The sequence below is a fragment of the Mytilus edulis genome, chromosome 4 (assembly GCF_963676685.1).
Source record: "Mytilus edulis chromosome 4, xbMytEdul2.2, whole genome shotgun sequence".
Lineage (NCBI taxonomy): Eukaryota > Metazoa > Mollusca > Bivalvia > Mytilida > Mytilidae > Mytilus > Mytilus edulis.
In genome coordinates this window covers 28607572-28627361 of record NC_092347.1, presented here as the reverse complement: position 1 = coordinate 28627361, position 19790 = coordinate 28607572, and the positions used below count along the sequence as shown (strand labels likewise).

Here is a 19790-nt window from a genome sequence, read left to right as displayed (position 1 = left end):
TTTAGAGAAGTAAAATCAAGTATGTATGTCTTTAGTTTTGTCAAATTGCTGTCTTGTTTTGTCCTGTTATTAGGTAACAGTACTGATATAATACTGTAAAAATACGGAGATGTGGTATGATTGCCAATGAGACACCTACATGTATCCACTCAAGTTCAAATAAAGTGGACGTAAGCAGTTATATGCAACCATACAGCCTTCAACAATGAGAAAAATCATATCAAATAGACCCTTGTAAATAGGTGTTGACCAAATGATATTGTAAATAAGAGGGTTGTATATTTCATGACGGTATAATACTAAACTCCTAACAGGAGGGATTGTGCCTGATATTCATATGATGAAGACATAATCTTTCAATCAGTTTAATTAAGGTCTGGTTCTGGCATGTCAATAACTGTCTGTTGTTATTTATGTATTATTGTCATTTTGTTTATTTTCTTTTGTTTCATATTCTGACATCGGACTCGGAGTTCTCTTAAACTGAGTTTTACTGTGCGTATTGTTTCGCGTTTGTTTTTTCTACATTGGCTACAGGTATAGGGGAGGGTTGAGATCTCAAAAACATGTTTAATCCCGCCGCAATTTTGCGCCTGTCCCAAGTTAGGAGCCTCTGACCTTTGTTAGTCTTGTATGATTTATAATTTTAGTTTCTTGTGTATAATTCGGAGCTTAGTATGACGTCCATTATCACTGAACTAGTATACATATTTGTTTAGGGGCCAGCTGACGGACACCTCCGTGTGTGGGAGTTTCTCGCTACATTGAAGATCTATCGGTGGCCTTCGGCTATTGTCTGCTCTATGGTCGGGTTGTTGTCTCCTTGACACATTCCCCATTTACATACTCAATTTTATAGTATGATTTACATCTGCAATAATCACGAAACAATCAGAGACAAGTTTGGGTCTAAATCTGTATGTCCCACATAATCAAATTGACCGAAGAGAGAGGCGAAAGATACTAAAGGCTTATTCAAACACATAAGTCAATAATAAACTGACAAAACCACGGCAAAAAAAAAGAAAAAGATTAAAAAACAAACAACAGAATGCAAAACACAACAAAGAACATCACAGACTGAACAAAACGAACCTCGCCAAAAAACTGGTGTGACCAAATGACTAATTTATCTCAGCCTTACATTATTTAGCAGAGCCTTTATTATACCAAACCAAACAAAGTTCTTTATGGTACAATGTTTTTGATCCATCGGTCTGTCAGTCCTGTTCTCGTTATTGCAACTCCTCTGAAACCACATAACAGAGTTTTATAAATCTTTGTAGATAATGAGGAAATTATGAAATTTTCAATTCATTGATTTTCTATATACTCCTACAACAGTTTGTCATAAAATCTGTCTAAAGACCACAACAGAGTTTCATGAATTTTTTAGATAGTTAGGACATGCTATGTAAATGTGCATATTGGCAGAAAATCATGATTAATTTTTTTATGCCCCACCTACGATAGTAAATGGGCATTAGTTTTCCGGTCTATGCGTCTGCTCCTTCGTCCGTTTTCTCGCTTCAGGTTAAATGTTTTGGTCAAGGTAGTTTTTGTTGAAGGCAGGTCCAATAAACTTGAAACTTAGTACATATGTTTCCAATAATATGTTTTTTTCTAAGCTTAATGCCAAAGAAGGTTTTTTTCCCCCCTATTTCACGGTCCACTGAACAAAGAAAATGATAGGGCAAGTGGGGAACGGTGTACGATGGACACATTCTTGTTTTTGTCGAGCCTGCGACTTTTGTCGCAGAAAGCTCGACATAGAAATGGTGATCCGGCGGCGACGGCGACAGCGTTAGTTCACTTCTTAAAAGCTTGATATTTTAGACGGCGAACGACCTCGATGCTCCATACTTTAAATACAGATGCCTTAAGTTTGGAAGTTTCCGTCTGTCACATGTCCATTGTCCTTGAACTCATTTTCATGGTTCAGTGACTACTTGAAAAAAAGTTAAGAGTTTTTGTAATTTCTCTCATATTATGGGTAACTATGTTTAGTATTTGCGTACCTTGGTCAGCATGCCCATCAGACAGTTTTCACTTGACCTCGCCATCATTTCATGGATCAGTGAAAAGGGTTAAGTTTTTGGTGGTCAAGTCTATATCTCAGAAACTATATGAAATATGTCTTGTATACGTATATTTGGTGTATGGAAGGATTGTAAGGTGTACATGTCCAACTGGCAGGTGTCATCTGATCTTGACCTCATTTCCTTGGTTCAATGGTCAAAGTTAAGCTTTTGAGTTTTGTTCGTTTTTTCTAATACTATATGCAATAGGTCAACTTTATTTGGTGTCTGGAAATATCTTATGATGTCAGTCTCGCAAGTCTCATTTGACCTTGACCTCATTTTCGAGGTTCATTGTTCAGTGTTTAGTTTTTGTGCCAAGTGTCATCTGACCTTGACCTGATTTGTATTGAATGATTGTAAGGTGTAAATGTATTCCTCATTTTGGTCATATGACCTTGATCTCATTTTCTTTGGTCATGTTATTAATAAGTTTATGTGATAATTGTAGTAAAACTTTATATTTAGGTCTATCAACATAAATAAGGCGAGAAATTTCAACGTGTGTACTCTTGTTAGGAATTAGGAACTATGCCTTCTGAACTTAGAATTTCGGCCTAAATGTACTTCTCTTCTGAAATTACACAACAGAATTTCATGCGTGTTTGAACTAAATAATCTGTTGAAATTTTGTTTGCTTAGTGACAATGTCGGGCTGTGAAGTATGTGAGCGTGCTCACAAAGGTTCTTTGATTACACACAGTCAATGCATTGTCTGTGCTTCCCAGATACAGTCTGTATGCATTTTCTTTGTTTTAAATTAAATTTATGTATTGTACGTCGTTCTTAGTCTTTATACATTGTTTATATGCTTTGACTATGAGTCTAAGATACTTCTATTGTCGGTATATCTTAGATTTAGTCGGTTAACACTGTCTATGGATCAGAGACACAGTATGTATGCATTGTAAGTTGTTCCAAGTTGAAATAAAAGTCTGTATGTTTTGCCTGTTACTGCAAGATAAAGTGTGTGCACTGCCTGTGGCTCTTATATACAGTCTGTATGCATTTTCTGTATGCTTTATCTATGGGTCTAATTTTTAGATACAGTCTGTATACAAACTGTATCTCTGACCCATATACAGTGTCCAAAAAAACTCTGTTTTAAGATCTCTAACCCATATACAGTGTGAAAATGATCTTTGGTTCTAAGATGCATTTTGTTTGATTGGCTGAATGCTTAGTATATATTGGTTTCGATATATGGTCTGTATGTATTGTATGGATCTTATATATTTGTATTTTTTTCCATCTGATGAGTAAGCCATTTTCAACTGATTTTTATAGTTCGTTCTTATGTTGTACTGTTACACCAAAGTCCCAGGTTATTGGAGGTTTGGGATCCCGCTAACATGTTTAACCCCGCCACATTCTCTATGTATGTGCCTGTCCCAAGTTAGGAGACTGTAATTCAGTGGTTGTCGTTTGTTTATATGTTACATATTTGTTTTTCGTTCATTTTTTGTATATAAATTAGGTCGTTAGATTTTTCGTTTAAATTGTTTCACATTGTCATTTCGGGACTTGTTATAGGTGACTATGCGGTATGGGCTGTGCTCATTGTTGAAGGCCGTACGGTGACCTATAGTTGTTAATTTCTGTGCCATTTTGGTCTCTTGTGGAGAGTTATCAGTAGTGTTTGTGGGACAGAATGAACCCATAAAGGTGGACGTCGGACGCTGACGCTATATTTGGACCTGGGTGTGAATGCCGACGCCATATTTGGGCCTTAACGCGGACGCCATGGTCGACCATGAAATCGGGACGCGAATTTGAGGTTGGACCGTATGATTCGGACATCGAGACACCGACGCCATATTTGGGCTTTAAACTTGGACGCTATACCTTAATGTTGCATCAGACTACCCTTTAAAGTGAAGTCATACCCTTAAAAGTGGACGGTATATTCTCGAAAATGGACGAGAATTTGTCTTTGATAAACGCTTACCCAACCCCTAGGTAATAAGTCTGTGATAATTCTGAAAAGAATCTTCTACCTCTTAAATAATTAACTACTGATACATGTTTATAACAACTGTAAGAATTCTCCAAGAAATACTATTTATATTAATCAGAAAAACTGTCAATCAATGCAGTAGGCGGAACTATTCCCGTGTAAAGAGAATTGGATTAAAATGTTTGATATCAATACATAAAATATTTGTCTTTATCTTTTTAATTTTTGGATTTCTTATCTTATTAACATGACAATCGTGAAACATTCAGTATTATTGCTTTCTACGGAAGCCCATTTAGGACCTCCCAAAAGTATAAAATTATTTGAATTCGAAATCACGAATTTAAATTGTTATCTCGAATTTTATAATTCGTTTTAACAGATTAAATTTGTGATAATGAATTGGTGAAAATCGTTATAACAGATCTTGTAATTCGTTATTAAGAATTAAATTCCTTATCACAATTTTTTGTAATTTGTGATAACGATAAATTCGTTATAACGATTTTATCGTTATAACGAATTGTAGAATTTGTTTAAACTGATTAAATTTGTGATAACGAATTTGTGGAATTCGTTATCACAGTTTTTATTGTAATTGGTAATTTCAGATTAAAATTCATTATCACAGATTTTTAGCTCACATGGCACACAGAATTAAGAGAGCTTTCTTCCTCACTCTGCACCCATCGCTGTTTATTACTTTTACAAAAATCTTCTTCATTAAAACCTTTTTGACAAAGTGAAACAAACTTGACCGCAATCAATTTAGTTTTAACGCATTTTACACTATACCTAGAAATTTTTGTCATGTAAATGGGTGGGTTTATTAGCCAGCGACCCAGTTTACACACCGAAACTCTCCGGGGGGAAATATGTCTAATTCTCATATTTCTTGACCGAAATATTTTTATTTTTTAGTTTCTACCAAAGTTTTTTTAAGCGGTGAATATCATTAGTGTGTGTACCTGGATACATTTTACACAGATGCAACGGAAATAGTTTCGCCAACCTGGTTTATAGAAATGTAAACCTAGGGATGAAAATCTTAGGTTTTACACTTCGATTAACCATGTTGCCGAAACTAATTCTTTTGCTTCTGTGTAAAATATATTAATTGGCGATACACACGAAGGAAATCGCCTGTCTAAGAAGACTTTAAATTAAGAAAAAGGAATATAAATGTTACTGTCAGAAAATGATTTATACATGGTCTAATTTTCTAAAAATGGGAGATAATCCCAAAACTAAGAACGAGGTTCTTAATATGAGACTATTTGGTAATTCAAAAATTTCTTTTCAAAATAAACCATTGTTTTTTTCTTCCTTTCTAAAAAGTAACATAAAATATATCAAAGACATATGGAACGAAGAAACCAAAATATTTTACAGTTGTTGTTCTATATTTGAAAAACTTGTAGATAAAAGAAACTGTATATCGGAATTTTCAAGAGTTAAAAGTTCAATACCAGAACAGAAACACAAAAAATTGTATTGACTATAATAATTATTTCAACCGTATAGAAGATAAATTAGTCTACTGTACTTATATAGTTATACACAACACATTTTAGCCTATTGCAAGGCAAAATTTATGTTCCTATCCAATATACCCTTTATCCCGCGGGGTGGCCTCTTTTACAAGACCCATACCTATTGTATTTATGGTAACGTGTTCTAAACATTCATGAATGATTTGCCACTGGACGTTAAGCAATCAATTACTATTTCCGTTTATTTCCTTAAATACGGCTTTGAGTATAACAAAGCTGTAAGAGAGATACTAAAGGTTTCACTGGATTAACACTATGGACGAGTTTTGTTTATTTATTAATAGCGAAAACTCGCTTTCATCCATCGTTTGAAAATAACGTACGTGGCAATTTCAAAGTGCGCCTTGCAAAACGCTATACGTTGGATGGATCGTGGGAATGTTCATTGAAGGTGTCGTTCATACAGGAATTAGAAGCCTAAACGAGACGTATGTACTTCTGTTCCGATTTCGTGCACCAGTCGTACGTTAGGGAAAATCTCTCCATATTCTCCAGTCGATACGATTAAATGAAGATATCCCGGACGTGACGTTTGGGAAACCAGTCTATTTCACGGTAACCAGGAATGAATTGTATCACATCGAATTTGTTTTGAGATACGATCATCTTCAAATATGTCGTCTAAAAGATGACGATGTATTTCTCTTGCTATATTTTCGAAGGAAGTGAAGTAAATCTATAAGAGGAAACTACTCACTGTCATTTAGGAAATTACGAGTATGTTTAATTGCAATATTTGCTGTTAAGTGTATGTGTGGCCGCACGATCTTCAAAGACATATAAGAAGTAAGCATTCTTCCGATGAGCCACTATACCACCCAGGTGTTACCTAGCAGCAGCAAAAGCAGCAACAGCAGCAGCAGAAAAAGAAGCAGCAGCAGCAAAAGCAGCAGCAGAAGGCTTTCGTGTTTAGACACCCTTTCACCATGATTGTGTCCGGTCCAACCTCCTGCGATAAACTTATTTTATTTTATTTGTTCCAACACATAAAAAAACTGTGAAGTCCTAGTCCAGACAGGATCGTTTGGTTGTATAAAAGGTGGCAACCTCTTTACGAGGAAATACAACGAACATGCAGTGCTTCCACGCGTTGAATTCATTCGTGGAATTCCTTTTGATCTCGAAAGGGACGATTTTTTCGATCCCAACATTCGAAACATGATCCTATTAGATGACCTCATGTCGACATCGGACAAAGACTCCAGAATAAATGATTTGTTTACGGTAGGGTGTCACCATAGGAATTTGTCGGTCGTCGTTTTTCATCAGAATTTATACTTTGGCAAAGACCCCACCCAGAGACGAAACTGTCATTATCTCATTCTCTTTAATAACCCCATTGATCGACAGCCCATCGTGACTCTTGGCCGACAGATGTATCCTTCTCGAGGGGACTTCTTTCTCCGGAAATTTGAAGAGGCAAAGAGGACACCTTTCGGGTACTTTCTTGTTGACCTAAAAGCTAGAACCCCAGAAGCCTCCAGATTGCACACAGAGGTCTTACAGGTCGGTCAAGGAGAGACACCAGACGGACAGAGGGATGACGACCGTCTCTCGAATACTTTTGAAGACGATAGTTCGGTCTCATCAGACGAAGATATTGCCGACGAGACAACACATAGTTCGTCAGAAGATGAATAAAATAAAAACGGCAATGCCCTTAACGATGACCGGGACAGATGTAGAGGATGCTTTGAGTGGATTGCCCGTGACCGTTTGCTGTGCAGAAGACTTGCCTAGATATGTGAGCGACAGGCGTAGAAGGTTTGTGGTCAATAGGGACAACTGTGATCAAAAGGGGAGTCATTGGGTTGCATTTCATTTCCCCGCATCGGGTCCATCAGAATTTTTCGACTCCTTAGGACGATAACCGGAAAAGTACCAACGCTATTTCAGAAATGTACTCATCGTCAATGGACCGAAATACTGTGTGGTTTGCAATCAAATCCAACCCAATGATTCAGATACATGTGGCCTGTATTGCATTTATTACGTCAAATTGAGATGTCGGGACTCGAGATGAAGGACATTATCAACAACTTTTCATCCACTGACACGATTCAGAATGACAGTAAACTCGTAGTTTTATTTGGTTAAATGAAAAATAATGATACAAAAAAAAAATAATGAAAAAAGAAAGAAAAAAAAACAGAAGAAAAGAAAAAAAAATCTTAAAACACCTACATGGATGTATAGCAGGTCTCAAGTCTTGAAAAACTCTTTCTAGGGTCACTAAAAGTATCCACCCTGGAGGGTAGCCTGGTCAACCATTAAGATATAGCGTCCAGGATTTAAGCCCAAATATGGCGTCGGCGTCTCGATGTCCGAGTAACATGGTCCAACCCGATGTTTGCGTCTTGATTTCAGGGTCGACTATGGCGTCCGCTTTAAGGCCTAAATATGGCGTCGGCGTCTGCGCCAACTTTCGAATATGGCGTCAGCGTCCGACGTCCACCTTAATGGGGGTCATTCTGTCCCACAAACACTACTGTTGTCTCATTGGCAATCATACAACATCTACTTTTTTATATTATATATATATTATCTATACGTATATATTTTCTATATACGAATTTTACATGTTTAGATGATGCAATGAAAATTCAGAAGATATGTGGTAATATTGCCAATGGGAAACTTATCCACCAAAGACAAACGAATGTGAATCAGCCATGAGTTACACATATGTATTCATGTAAAATGCTATTAAAACCCATTCCTGACTAGATGTGACGAAAAACGAAAACTAACAGCCCGATTAATGCTGAAACGATAAACGTAAAATCAATATCAAAGACAGCAACCAATAACAATACAGTGCTCCTATATATCGTCTACCAACAGTATTTATCTATACCTACCGTCGGTGGTTAACATGCAATACAGTACTCCAATTTACCGTATATCAACAGTATTTGTCTATACCTACCGTCGGTGGTTAACATACAATATAGTGCTCCTATATACCGTCTATCAACAGTATTTGTCTATACCTACTGTCGGTAGTTAACATACAGTATAGTGCTCCTATACACCGTATATCAACAGTATTTGTCTGTACCTACCGTCGGTGGTTAACATACAATATAGTGCTCCTATATACCGTCTATCACCAGTATTTGTCTATACCTACCGTCGGTGATTAACATACGATATAGTGCTATTATATATACCGTCTATCAAGAGTTTAATCTATACCTACTGTTGGTAGTTAACATACAATATAGTGCTCCTATATACCGTCTATCAACATTATTTGTCTATACCTACTGTCGGTAGTTAACATGCAATATAATGCTCCTATATACCGTCTATTATCAGTATTTTTCTAAACCTACTGTCGGTAGTTAACATGCGATATAGTGCTCCTATATACCGTCTACCAACAGTATTTATAATGAAATTCAAAATAGTGTGGCTGTGGCCATTGATTGACACATTAAATTCAGCCATTGACTGGGACAATTAAGGTGAACGTTTGTATGTAACTACCACTGCTCACTATGTACTTTTTAAAGACTTTTAAACTATGGGGTCACCAAAGGTTCTCAACAACTTAATAAAGTAATTCGAAAAACTAATCAGAAATAACACGATGTTTTGATTTATATCAATTATATAAATCAAAACATAAAGGTTATTCCTGATTAATTCTTTGAATTATTTTATAATTAAAGGCGTTAAGAAACCTTTGGTGACCCCACAGTTTAAATGTCTATCGTAGGTACGTCGTGAACAGTGGTCGTTACAGACAAACGTTCATGTATATTGTCCCAGTCAATGGATGAATTTAATGTGTCAATCAATGGCCACAGCCACACTGTTTTGAATTTCATTCTATTTATACCTACCGTCGGTGGTTAACATGCAATACAGTACTCCTATTCACCGTATATCAACAGTATTTGTCTATACCTACCGTCGGTGGTTAACATACGAATTAGTACTCCTGTACACCGTCTATCAACAGTATTTGTCTATACCTACCGTTGGTGGTTAACATGCAATATAATGCTCCTATATACCGTCTATTAACAGTATCTTTCTAAACCTACCGTCGGTAGTTAACATGCGATATAGTGCTCCTATATACCGTCTACCAACAGTATTTATCTATACTTACCGTCGGTGGTTAACATGCAATACAGTACTCCTATTTACCGTATATCAACAGTATTTGGCTATACCTACCGTCGGTGGTTAACATACAATATAGTGCTCCTATATACCGTCTATCAACAGTATTTGTCTATACCTACTGTCGGTAGTTAACATACAATATAGTGCTCCTATATACCGTCTATCAACAGTATTTGTCTAATACCTACTGTCGGTAGTTAACATACAATATAGTGCTCCTATATACCGTCTATCACCAGTATTTGTCTATACCTACCGTCGGTGATTAACCTACGATATAGTGCTATTACATATACCGTCTATCAAGAGTTTTAGTCTTTACCTACTGTTGGTAGTTAACATACAATATAGTGCTCCTATATACCGTCTATCAACAGTATTTGGCTATACCTACCGTCGGTGGTTAACATACAATATAGTGCTCCTATATACCGTCTATCAGCAGTATTTGTCTATACCTACTGTCGGTAATTAACATACAATATAGTGCTCCTATATACCGTCTATCAACAGTATTAGTCTAATACCTACTGTTGGTAGTTAACATACAATACAGTGCTCCTATATACCGTCTATCAACAGTATGTGTCTATACCTACCGTCGGTAGTTAACATACAATATAGAGCTCCTATATACCGTCTATCAACAGTATTTGTCTATACCTACTGTCGGTAGTTAACATACAGTATAGTGCTCCTATACACCGTATATCAACAGTATTTGTATGTGCCTACCGTCGGTGGTTAACATACAATACAGTGCTCCATTACACAGTCTATTGACAGTTGTCTATACCTACCGTCGATGATTAACATGCAATGTAGTGCTCCTATATACCGTCTATCAACATAATCTATCTATACCTACCGTCGGTGATTAACATGCAATAAAATGCTCCTATATACCGTCTATTATTATGTTTTTTTTCTAAACCTACCGTCGGTAGTTAACATGCGATATAGTGCTCCTATATACCGTCTATCAACAGTATTTGTCTATACCTACCGTCGATGATTAACATACGATATAGTGCTATTACATATACCGTCTATCAAGAGTTTTAGTCTATACCTACTGTTGGTAGTTAACATACAATATAGTGCTCCTATATACCGTCTATCAACAGTATGTGTCTATACCTACTGTCGGTAGTTAACGTACAATATAGTGCTCCTATATACCGTATATCAACAGTATTTGTTTATACCTACCGTCGGTGGTTAACATACAATATAGTGCTCCTATATACCGTTTATCAAGAGTTTTAGTCTATACCTACTGTTGGTAGTTAACGTACAATTTAGTGCTCCTATATACCGTCTATCAACAGTATTAGTCTATACCTACTGTCTGTAGTTAACATACAATATAGTGCTCCTATATACCGTCTATCAACAGTATTTGTCTATACCTACCGTCGGTGGTTAACATACAATATAGTGCTCCTATATACCGTCTATCAACAGTATTTGTCGATACCTACTGTCGGTAGTTAACGTACAATATAGTGCTCTTATATACAGTCTATTAACAGTATTTGTCTATACCTTGTGTCGGTAGTTAACATACAATATAGTGCTCCTATATACTGTCTATCACCAGTATTTGTCTATACCTACTGTCGGTAGTTAACATACAATATAGTGTTCCTATATACCGTCTATCAACAGTATTTGTCTATACCTACTGTCGGAAGGTAACATACAATATAGTGCCCTATATACCGTCTATCAACAGTATTTGTCTATACCTACCGTCGGTGGTTAACATACAATATAGTGCTCCTATATACCGTCTATCAGCAGTATTTGTCTATACCTACCGTCGGTGGTTAACATACAATATAGTGCTCCTATATACCGTCTATCACCAGTATTTGTCTATACCTACTGTCGGTAGTTAACATTCAATATAGTGCTCCTATATACCGTCTATCACCAGTATTTGTCTATACCTACCGTCGGTGATTATCATACGATATAGTGCTATTACATATACCGTCTATCAAGAGTTTTAGTCTTTACCTACTGTTGGTAGTTATCACACAATTTAGTGCTCCTATATACCTTCTATCAACAGTATTTGTCTATACCTACTGTCGGTAGTTAACATACAATATAGTGCTCCTACATGTGTATATACCGTCTATCAACAGTATTTGTCTATACCTACCGTCGGTGGTTAACATACAATATAGTGCTCCTATATACCGTCTATCAAGAGTTTTAGTCTATACCTACTGTTGGTAGTTAACATACAATATAGTGCTCCTATATATAGTCTATCAAGAGTTTTAGTTTATACCTACTGTTGGTAGTTAACATACAATATAGAGCTCCTAGATACCGTCTATCAACAGTATTTGTCTATACCTACCGTCGGTGGTTAACATGCAACATAGTCCTCCTATATACTGTCTATCAACAGTATTTGTTTATACCTACCGTTGGTGGTTAACATGCCATACAGTTCTCCTATATATCGTCTATCAACCGTATTTGTCTGTACCTACCGTCGGTGGTTAACATGCCATACAGTACTCCTATATACCGTATATCAACAGTACCTGTCTATACCTACCATCGGTGGTTAACAAGCATTACAGTACTCCTATATACCGTCTATCAATACTATTTTTCTCTACCTACCGTCGGTGGTTAACATATAATACAGTGCACCTCTATACCGTCTATTATCAGTATTTTTCTAAACCTACCATCTGTGGTTAACATGCAATATAGTGCTCCTATATACCGTCTATCAACACTATGTTTCTAACCTGTTTCTATACCCACCGTCGGTGGTTAACATGCAATACAGTGCACCTATATACCGTATATCAACAGTATTTGTGACTAACCACCGACGATAGGTATAGACATTGTCTATACCTATCGTCGGTGGTTAACATGCAATATAGTCCTCCTATATACTGTCTATCAACAGTATTTAGTCTATACCTACCGTCGGTGGTTAACATGACATATAGTACTCCTATATACCGTATATCAACAGTACCTGTTTATACCTACCATTGGTGGTTAACAAACAATACAGTACTCCTATATACCGTATATCAAAAGTATTTGTCTATACCTACCGTCGGTGGTTAACGTAAAATATAGTGCTATCTATTAAAATTATGTGTCTATACATACTGTCGGTGGTTAACATACAATAAAGTGCTCCTATAAACCGTCTATCAACAGTTTTCAGTTATACCTACCGTCGATGGTCAATATAACATATTATATAGTCCGTATATAGTGCTCATATATACCGTCTGTCAAAAGTATCTGAATTTACCTACCGTCGGTGGTTAACATACAATATAGTGCTCCTATATACCGTCTATTAACAGTATTTCTTTATACCTACCGTCGGTGGTTAACGTAAAATATAGTGCTCCTTTATATACCGTCTTTCAATAGTATTTCTTTATACCTACTGTCGGTGGTTAACATAGAATTTAGTGCTCCTATATACCGTCTATCAACCGTATTTGTCTATACCTACCGGCGGTTGTTATCAAAACAAACTATTTTCAATCGACAGTCCAAAGTTTCGTATCTATACTTCACTCTGAATGACCGATGACATTTATTTGAACAGTAACATTCCCTATTGTATTCATTATTTAGTTTTCTCTCTGAACTTGTCTGAAATATTTGCGGCTGTACTGATGGCAAACAACAATCAATCAATTTCTTAAAGTACTTCTTAATCTAAATAATATATTATTTTTTAATCTAACCAGTAATATGTGATCGGTGAATGTACGTATGACAATTACGCCAATTTTGAAAAAGCATATTTTTTTTCATTTGCGCAAAATTGATTCGAAAGGTTAGGTCTGATAAATTTAGATGATAAAATTAAACTTGTTTAACCAAACGCAGCAATTCAATGAACACAAGCTACAATATAGATAAATGTGTGTATAGACACATGTTGAGCTCATGGGTATCATCATTTAATCACACTTCCGGTACCCGAACATTTACTTTCATATATGGAACCGATGCCATAAAGAAAAAAACAGGCTTTTATTATTAACTTATAAAAATTTTGATAAAAAAGGGGATGCTTTATTGTAGGGAAGATATCACAAGGTTGCAGTTCAACAGAAGTGTTGCATGACAATACTCAGTTAAAAAAGATTTGTGCATATGCAAATGTGCTTTTTATGTCAAACTGTTACAGTCTTATTTTATAAAGTGCTACTTCAAGTGTGATGTACACTTGCAATAAACTTATCCTGCTTTCAATCCCCCTCCTCCTCCCCGTCACGTGTGAGCAAGTGGCAGGTGACAAAAGGCCAGAAGGAATATTTTTGTTATTATATAAATAAATTCTATACATCTTATATGCCTCATGACTTGTGTTTACCTGTTAATTTGTGCAAATGAAGAAAATAAATTTGGCGCAAAGAAATAAAAAAAAAATAGGCGCTAATTAAGTGCAGATTGGCGCAAATGGAAAAAGCCGAAGCAAATATAATCTTTTCTCGTATCAAGATTTCAAGATTTTATTCATAACCTTAGACACATACTTGTGTACAAGAGGACAATAATATATACAACCATATTAAGATAATACATAGCGAGACAGGACAAACGAAACACAAATACATAGTATATTTTAAAAGACAATTGGTATAATTAGATTAAGTATTTTATGATTTTCTTCACGAAAATGGATAATTTCCTTTGAACTTGTACGTTACACATAGACAAGCCAGTGAATTTCTTCTTGCTTGGATTCATTACATAGTAATTTGGTACAAACTTTGATCTAAGAGCAGAAACATCAGCACTTTTACAGGTAAACAATATATGAAACTCATCTCCTATTCCTTCATCCCTCATTACATAATGTACATATTCTATTTTCCCTCGCGATTCCCGCCCATCTACCCGTCTCAATAGGTAACTTCAAATTCGAGCATCGAAGTTTAGATATGTAATATCTGTCCTTGAGTAATAATCGCAATAGATGCGGTTCCAAACCAAACTCGAGTTTGAATAAAGAATAGAATTCACCCCTATCAGATCAAATTGGTGTTTTCTTTCTTTTTTTCGTTCAGTTTCATCTAGTCCATTTGTTCATTTGACTCTGTTTTCATCACGACTAGGATGCATTTTAATTTATAATGAAAAGTCGTTCAGGTTTTTGTTTTATTATATAAAAAAAGAAGATATGGCATGATTGCCAATGAGACAACTCTCTAAAAGAGACAAAGTGACACCGGAATTAACTATTAAAAAAAAACCTTTAACAGATCACGGTACGCTGACGGTACAGATGTCTGTAAATTCAGAAATTAATGCGAGGTTTTTATTATTGCGACAATAATTAAGACTCGCATTTTGAAGTATTGCGTTTGAATTAATCGGCATTTTTTCTTAATCGTTGTAATCAAAATCTCATTTCAGGCTATAATGACACTCATCGCATTTAATATTTAACAATTGCACGCAACAAATTTACATTCTAAGACTATGAATTTGATGTATATTTGACAAGATTTGTTAGTTTAAGTTGCCAAAAATTCTATAATTATTGTATTATTCTCCCAAGTTTATTTGAAAAGGTATAATTCCTCTATACAAATGGCAAAATCTTTCATAAAATATCCAGTAAGTTGGATAAACGTTTACCAAATCATCCCAATACAGTTTGATTTATATATTCACTTTGCTATTCCGTTCTTGCACAGTGATATAGTTCATTTTGCGTCATCCCATATTCTAGCAAAGGGAGATTATCTCAGCATCACCGTTACATTAGTAATAGCTCTCGTACATAAAATAGTTAGCTCGAACTGTATCATGTATGATCCTGTGTGAATCTGATCTTTATATTAAAAGTGCATAAATGGTTCACATATGGGTCTTATTTAAACATTAAACAGTATCAAAACAATTAGTGCATTATAATATAACCAAATAGGCATGCAAAAAAGAATCAATAGGCAAAATATGCTTGTCTACCGTCTAATTCTAATTGCTAATATTTACTGTATTGTACATAGCTCAATTCCATTCCATTCCATTCAATTTTATTTATTTTTTAATTTTCAGCCGAAAACAGTATTTCTAACAATTAAATTGAATTAATTTGACGTTGACACACGGTAATCACTCTCATGTTTTTATTTACATCGCTGTCAATCATCCGGTAAAGATGAATATTCATTACTACCCTCGGTAGTTAACGTCCCTCGATGGTTAACTTTAAGTGCCTACCATCTATGAATGAAGAGCAATAACAAAGATCATCGAAAGCTAATTTACCGATTAGTGCTTGATTTTGTTACAGAAAGTTATATTATAACCTTGATATTTATAGGTATAATACAACGCCCTACAGACATTTTGACAGTCAGAAGATCGTTTGGAAAGTTGGTCGAAGAAAAATAACAAAAAAGTCGATACCTATCATTTACATGTAGTTTACCTATTCACGTCTAATCGATCATTGAAGAAAGACGCGCAGGTGTTTTTAACAAAACTTTTATACAACAAAAATAATTTTAAAATGTCAACTTGATTTAGGGCGATTACTATCATTTTGTAATCGGCTTTCTTCATACACACTTGTTGATAATATAAAGGTCATGTACACATGTGATAAATCAATGACACAATAAGCCTCAGGTAATCGTACACATATCGAACTGTGTGATTAAATGCCGATCTACTTTCAGTGCAAAGCGTGTTTGTTGTGAGATAAGTCATACAGGCGAATCGATAAGGGTTTGTTTGTGCAGACGTGTATTTCCGATATATCGTCATCTGCGCATGTTCATGCCATTTTCAAAGAATGATGTCGATGAAACAAGAACAAGAAGTCGATATCCTGACATTAGATCCACAAATATATAAGTTTCCTGGACGATCCAAAAGCTCAGTGTGGAATCATTTTGGATTTCAGAAAGGCAGTGACGGAGAATTAGATAAATCTCGAGCCGTATGTAAAATATGTCGACAGGGGATCAGATACTCAGGTAATACAACGAACCTTCATTGTCATTTAACCAAACATCGTCGTGAAAATACTGGATTATTTGAAGATTTAGATGAAAGTTGGATGCACGCTTCACCAGACTTTAAATTTAAGTATGTGGATTCCGTTGTTCAGTCTACTGTGGAGGATATTAAAGCTGCAGGTAATATTCAAACTACTTCTAGTACTACCGATGATAATAAATCAGGTCAGCGATCAAAACATCAACAACTAAATGATACCATTGTTAACTTTTTTATTGAACATTTATTGCCTCTCTCGGTGGTAGAAAGCACTTCATTTTATTCCATGATAGCAGTAGCAGATCCAATGTATGTGGTCCCAGATAAGGAATATTTATTTGGCAATTTAATTCATCAGTTTTACATTGAAACAAAGAAATCGATCGCCTCGGAAATATCAGGGAATGAAGTGATTACGGTAGCAGAAGTCTGGGAATCGATTACCGGTGAGAAGTTTGTCTCGATATCAGTTCAACTCATTAACACGCAATGGCAAATGAAAACTTTCCTTTTGAAAACAGTCTCATTGAACAGTGTCATTAACGAAGATGTGTTTCTGAGACTATTTAAGGCTACGTGTGAGGAATGGGAGATTAAAAGTTCCACAACATTACTAAATGATGGGTCAAACGTAATACAGAAAGCTATTACATCGTTACGTCTGGTCAACATGCCGAGTTGTACTACTGGTCTCCTAACAGCTGGTGAAAATTTAATGAAAAACCAAACCGTGACCAAATCTGTCATCGAGCAGGTTATCTTGATAATAGGTCAAATTTTACAAGATAAATCTCCCGCTGATTTGTATGGGAAAATGTTCGAGATAATCAAGGATTATAAGGAAATTGAAGCAAAAACCTTCTCTTGGACAGCATTTAATTCCGTAATATCATGCATCATCGAAAATAAACAATCGTTTAAGACAACAGATATGGACTCAAAATTGAACCTTACAGATGAGAGGTGGCAAGAGATTTCTGACATGGAAGCCGTTTTGTTGCCGATACAGAAAGCATACAACTTGCTTAGTGACAATTCGAGCGTTATATCTTCAATGATCTTACCAATATTAAGAAAGTTAGAAATGGCACTTGCTTCAAAGAAATCAGATTCAGAGTTCATCAAAGTTTTAAAGAAAGCAACGTGGTCATCTGTTTCAACACCTTTTAATTCGACAGCTGTCAGAAAATTCCTCCTTATTAGCTCTTTGTTAGATCCCCGCTATAAGGACTTACAATTTGTAGAAACAACTGAGAAGACACAGGCAAGAGAGCTACTCGGCACGGTAGCAACAGAAATGTATCGCGAAAGAAATCGGACAAATGGTTCTTATGACGGCGAAATCATCGTCGTGGAAGAATCTGGTGATGTGATCCGGATCGAACCGATGGAAAAGAGGCAAAAGCTGGACCATCAGGAAATCAGGAATGGAACAGATGATTGGCTAGCTGATGTCGTCTGCAAAGACAATCCGGCAGAGAAAGGCAGCGACAAAGAAGAGAAAGTTTTGGTTGAAATAGACCATTACATATCCACACAACAAGTCTCTACAACTCCTCTACAGTGGTGGTCAAGCAGAGAAAATTTATATCCAACATTATCCCGCTTAGCCCGACGTTATCTCTGCATGAACAATTTCAGTGTTAGTGAAAACAATACAGTAAAAAATGCCAAATTATCTCCAGAAACGGTCGATAAACTATTGTTTCTCCATCACAATTATTACGGCCGGTAATCATGTTTAAGAAGTTCCTTACAGCAGTTGAATTTGACTCTCAGTACGCAACGTTTGGGTTCGGTTTATGAGTTTGAATTGTTATATGTTGATTATGCATTTATTATTCACGTTATAAAAAAAAATCTAAGAATCACACATTTATGTTGAATTTTCCCATGTCAAAATGCATGTAGTGTTCGAACATAATTTAATTGTGTATAAATCTAATCAGATTATTTCATGTCAAGAAATACATACGTGTCCGGTAATACAATGTATATATAAGTGTTGCTCGGTCGAAAATAATTTTTAAGGACCAGGTGAGCTATTGACATTATTTGGTGTCTGTCGTCATCGTCCGTCATAAATTCTTTTCTCTAATATCTCGGGAACCAATGGACAAATTTAAGTTAAACTTGAACGGGATGAGTATTCAGATATTTGAAATAAAATGTTTTTGATTTTTGTTCCTGCACTTAAAGCAAACAAAATGGCCCCATGGCTAAAAATAGTTCATATGGATAACATGTATTAGGCTTATGAATTGGAAACCATAGAAGATAACACTATGATCCGAATGTCGAGATCTAACTACATAATTAGTATCGGACGACTCATTGTTGCTTCTAAACGCCGATGTTTAGACTTTAACGTGTTGTTTTCATTTTTGTTTACCTTGGATAAATTGGCTTTATTATGGTCCCTTTAGGTTATATAGCGCATGTGTTTTAGTTTTATATTATATTCATGGCTTTCAAATGTTGTGGTTTGAGCTTCCCTGATAAAGGTTAATCTAATTTTGTTTGATTATCAAAGATAGGAGGAAACTATAAAAAAAAAAAGAAAGACAAATATCATCAAGAAACGATCTACGACGACCAAAATGTTCAGTCGACTCTTATAGTCATGATAGTAGCTATCGTCACTGAATAAAGAAATTTACCAATTTCATTGCGAGGAGGGAATAATGTTGAAACGAAGAATTGATATGCATAATATGGGAAACGGTAAGCAGCACACAAGTCAACATAACGGTAATCAAGATTGTCAAACGAATTCTGAAAGGAGTTATTGCCTTTGAATTACAAGGTTAGAAATATTTTTGTTGATTGGTATTTTCTTGCATCTACAAAGAATCAAATGATTTCTTTTAAAAAAACTATACTAGATCATGTAGATCGAGGCATCTGCAAACAATCAACATGATAAAAATTGTTAGTCGAATCTTTGCAGTAAATATTGACCTATACCTAAAATTGTTATTTCACCCGTTTAGTACTAGCGTTTTAAGTTAAACAATTTTGACTTATTTG

At 35.6% G+C, this 19790-nt stretch overlaps 1 protein-coding gene across 2 annotated transcripts in view; it reads left to right on the top strand.

The window, feature by feature from the left end:
• Positions 1–18633, top strand: part of LOC139519344 (E3 SUMO-protein ligase ZBED1-like) — a 35942-nt gene extending 17309 nt beyond the window's left edge. Inside the window, exon 2 of one of the 2 annotated variants that reach the window (XM_071311342.1) lies at positions 16081–18633. In XM_071311342.1, the coding sequence (XP_071167443.1) occupies positions 16555–18495 (1941 nt within the window). In that variant the 5' untranslated portion in view covers positions 16081–16554 and the 3' untranslated portion in view covers positions 18496–18633. Of the gene's footprint in view, positions 1–15992 lie in introns of both variants that reach the window. The other variant, XM_071311343.1, reaches the window with a different exon arrangement.
• The last annotated feature ends 1157 nt before the right edge of the window (positions 18634–19790 follow it).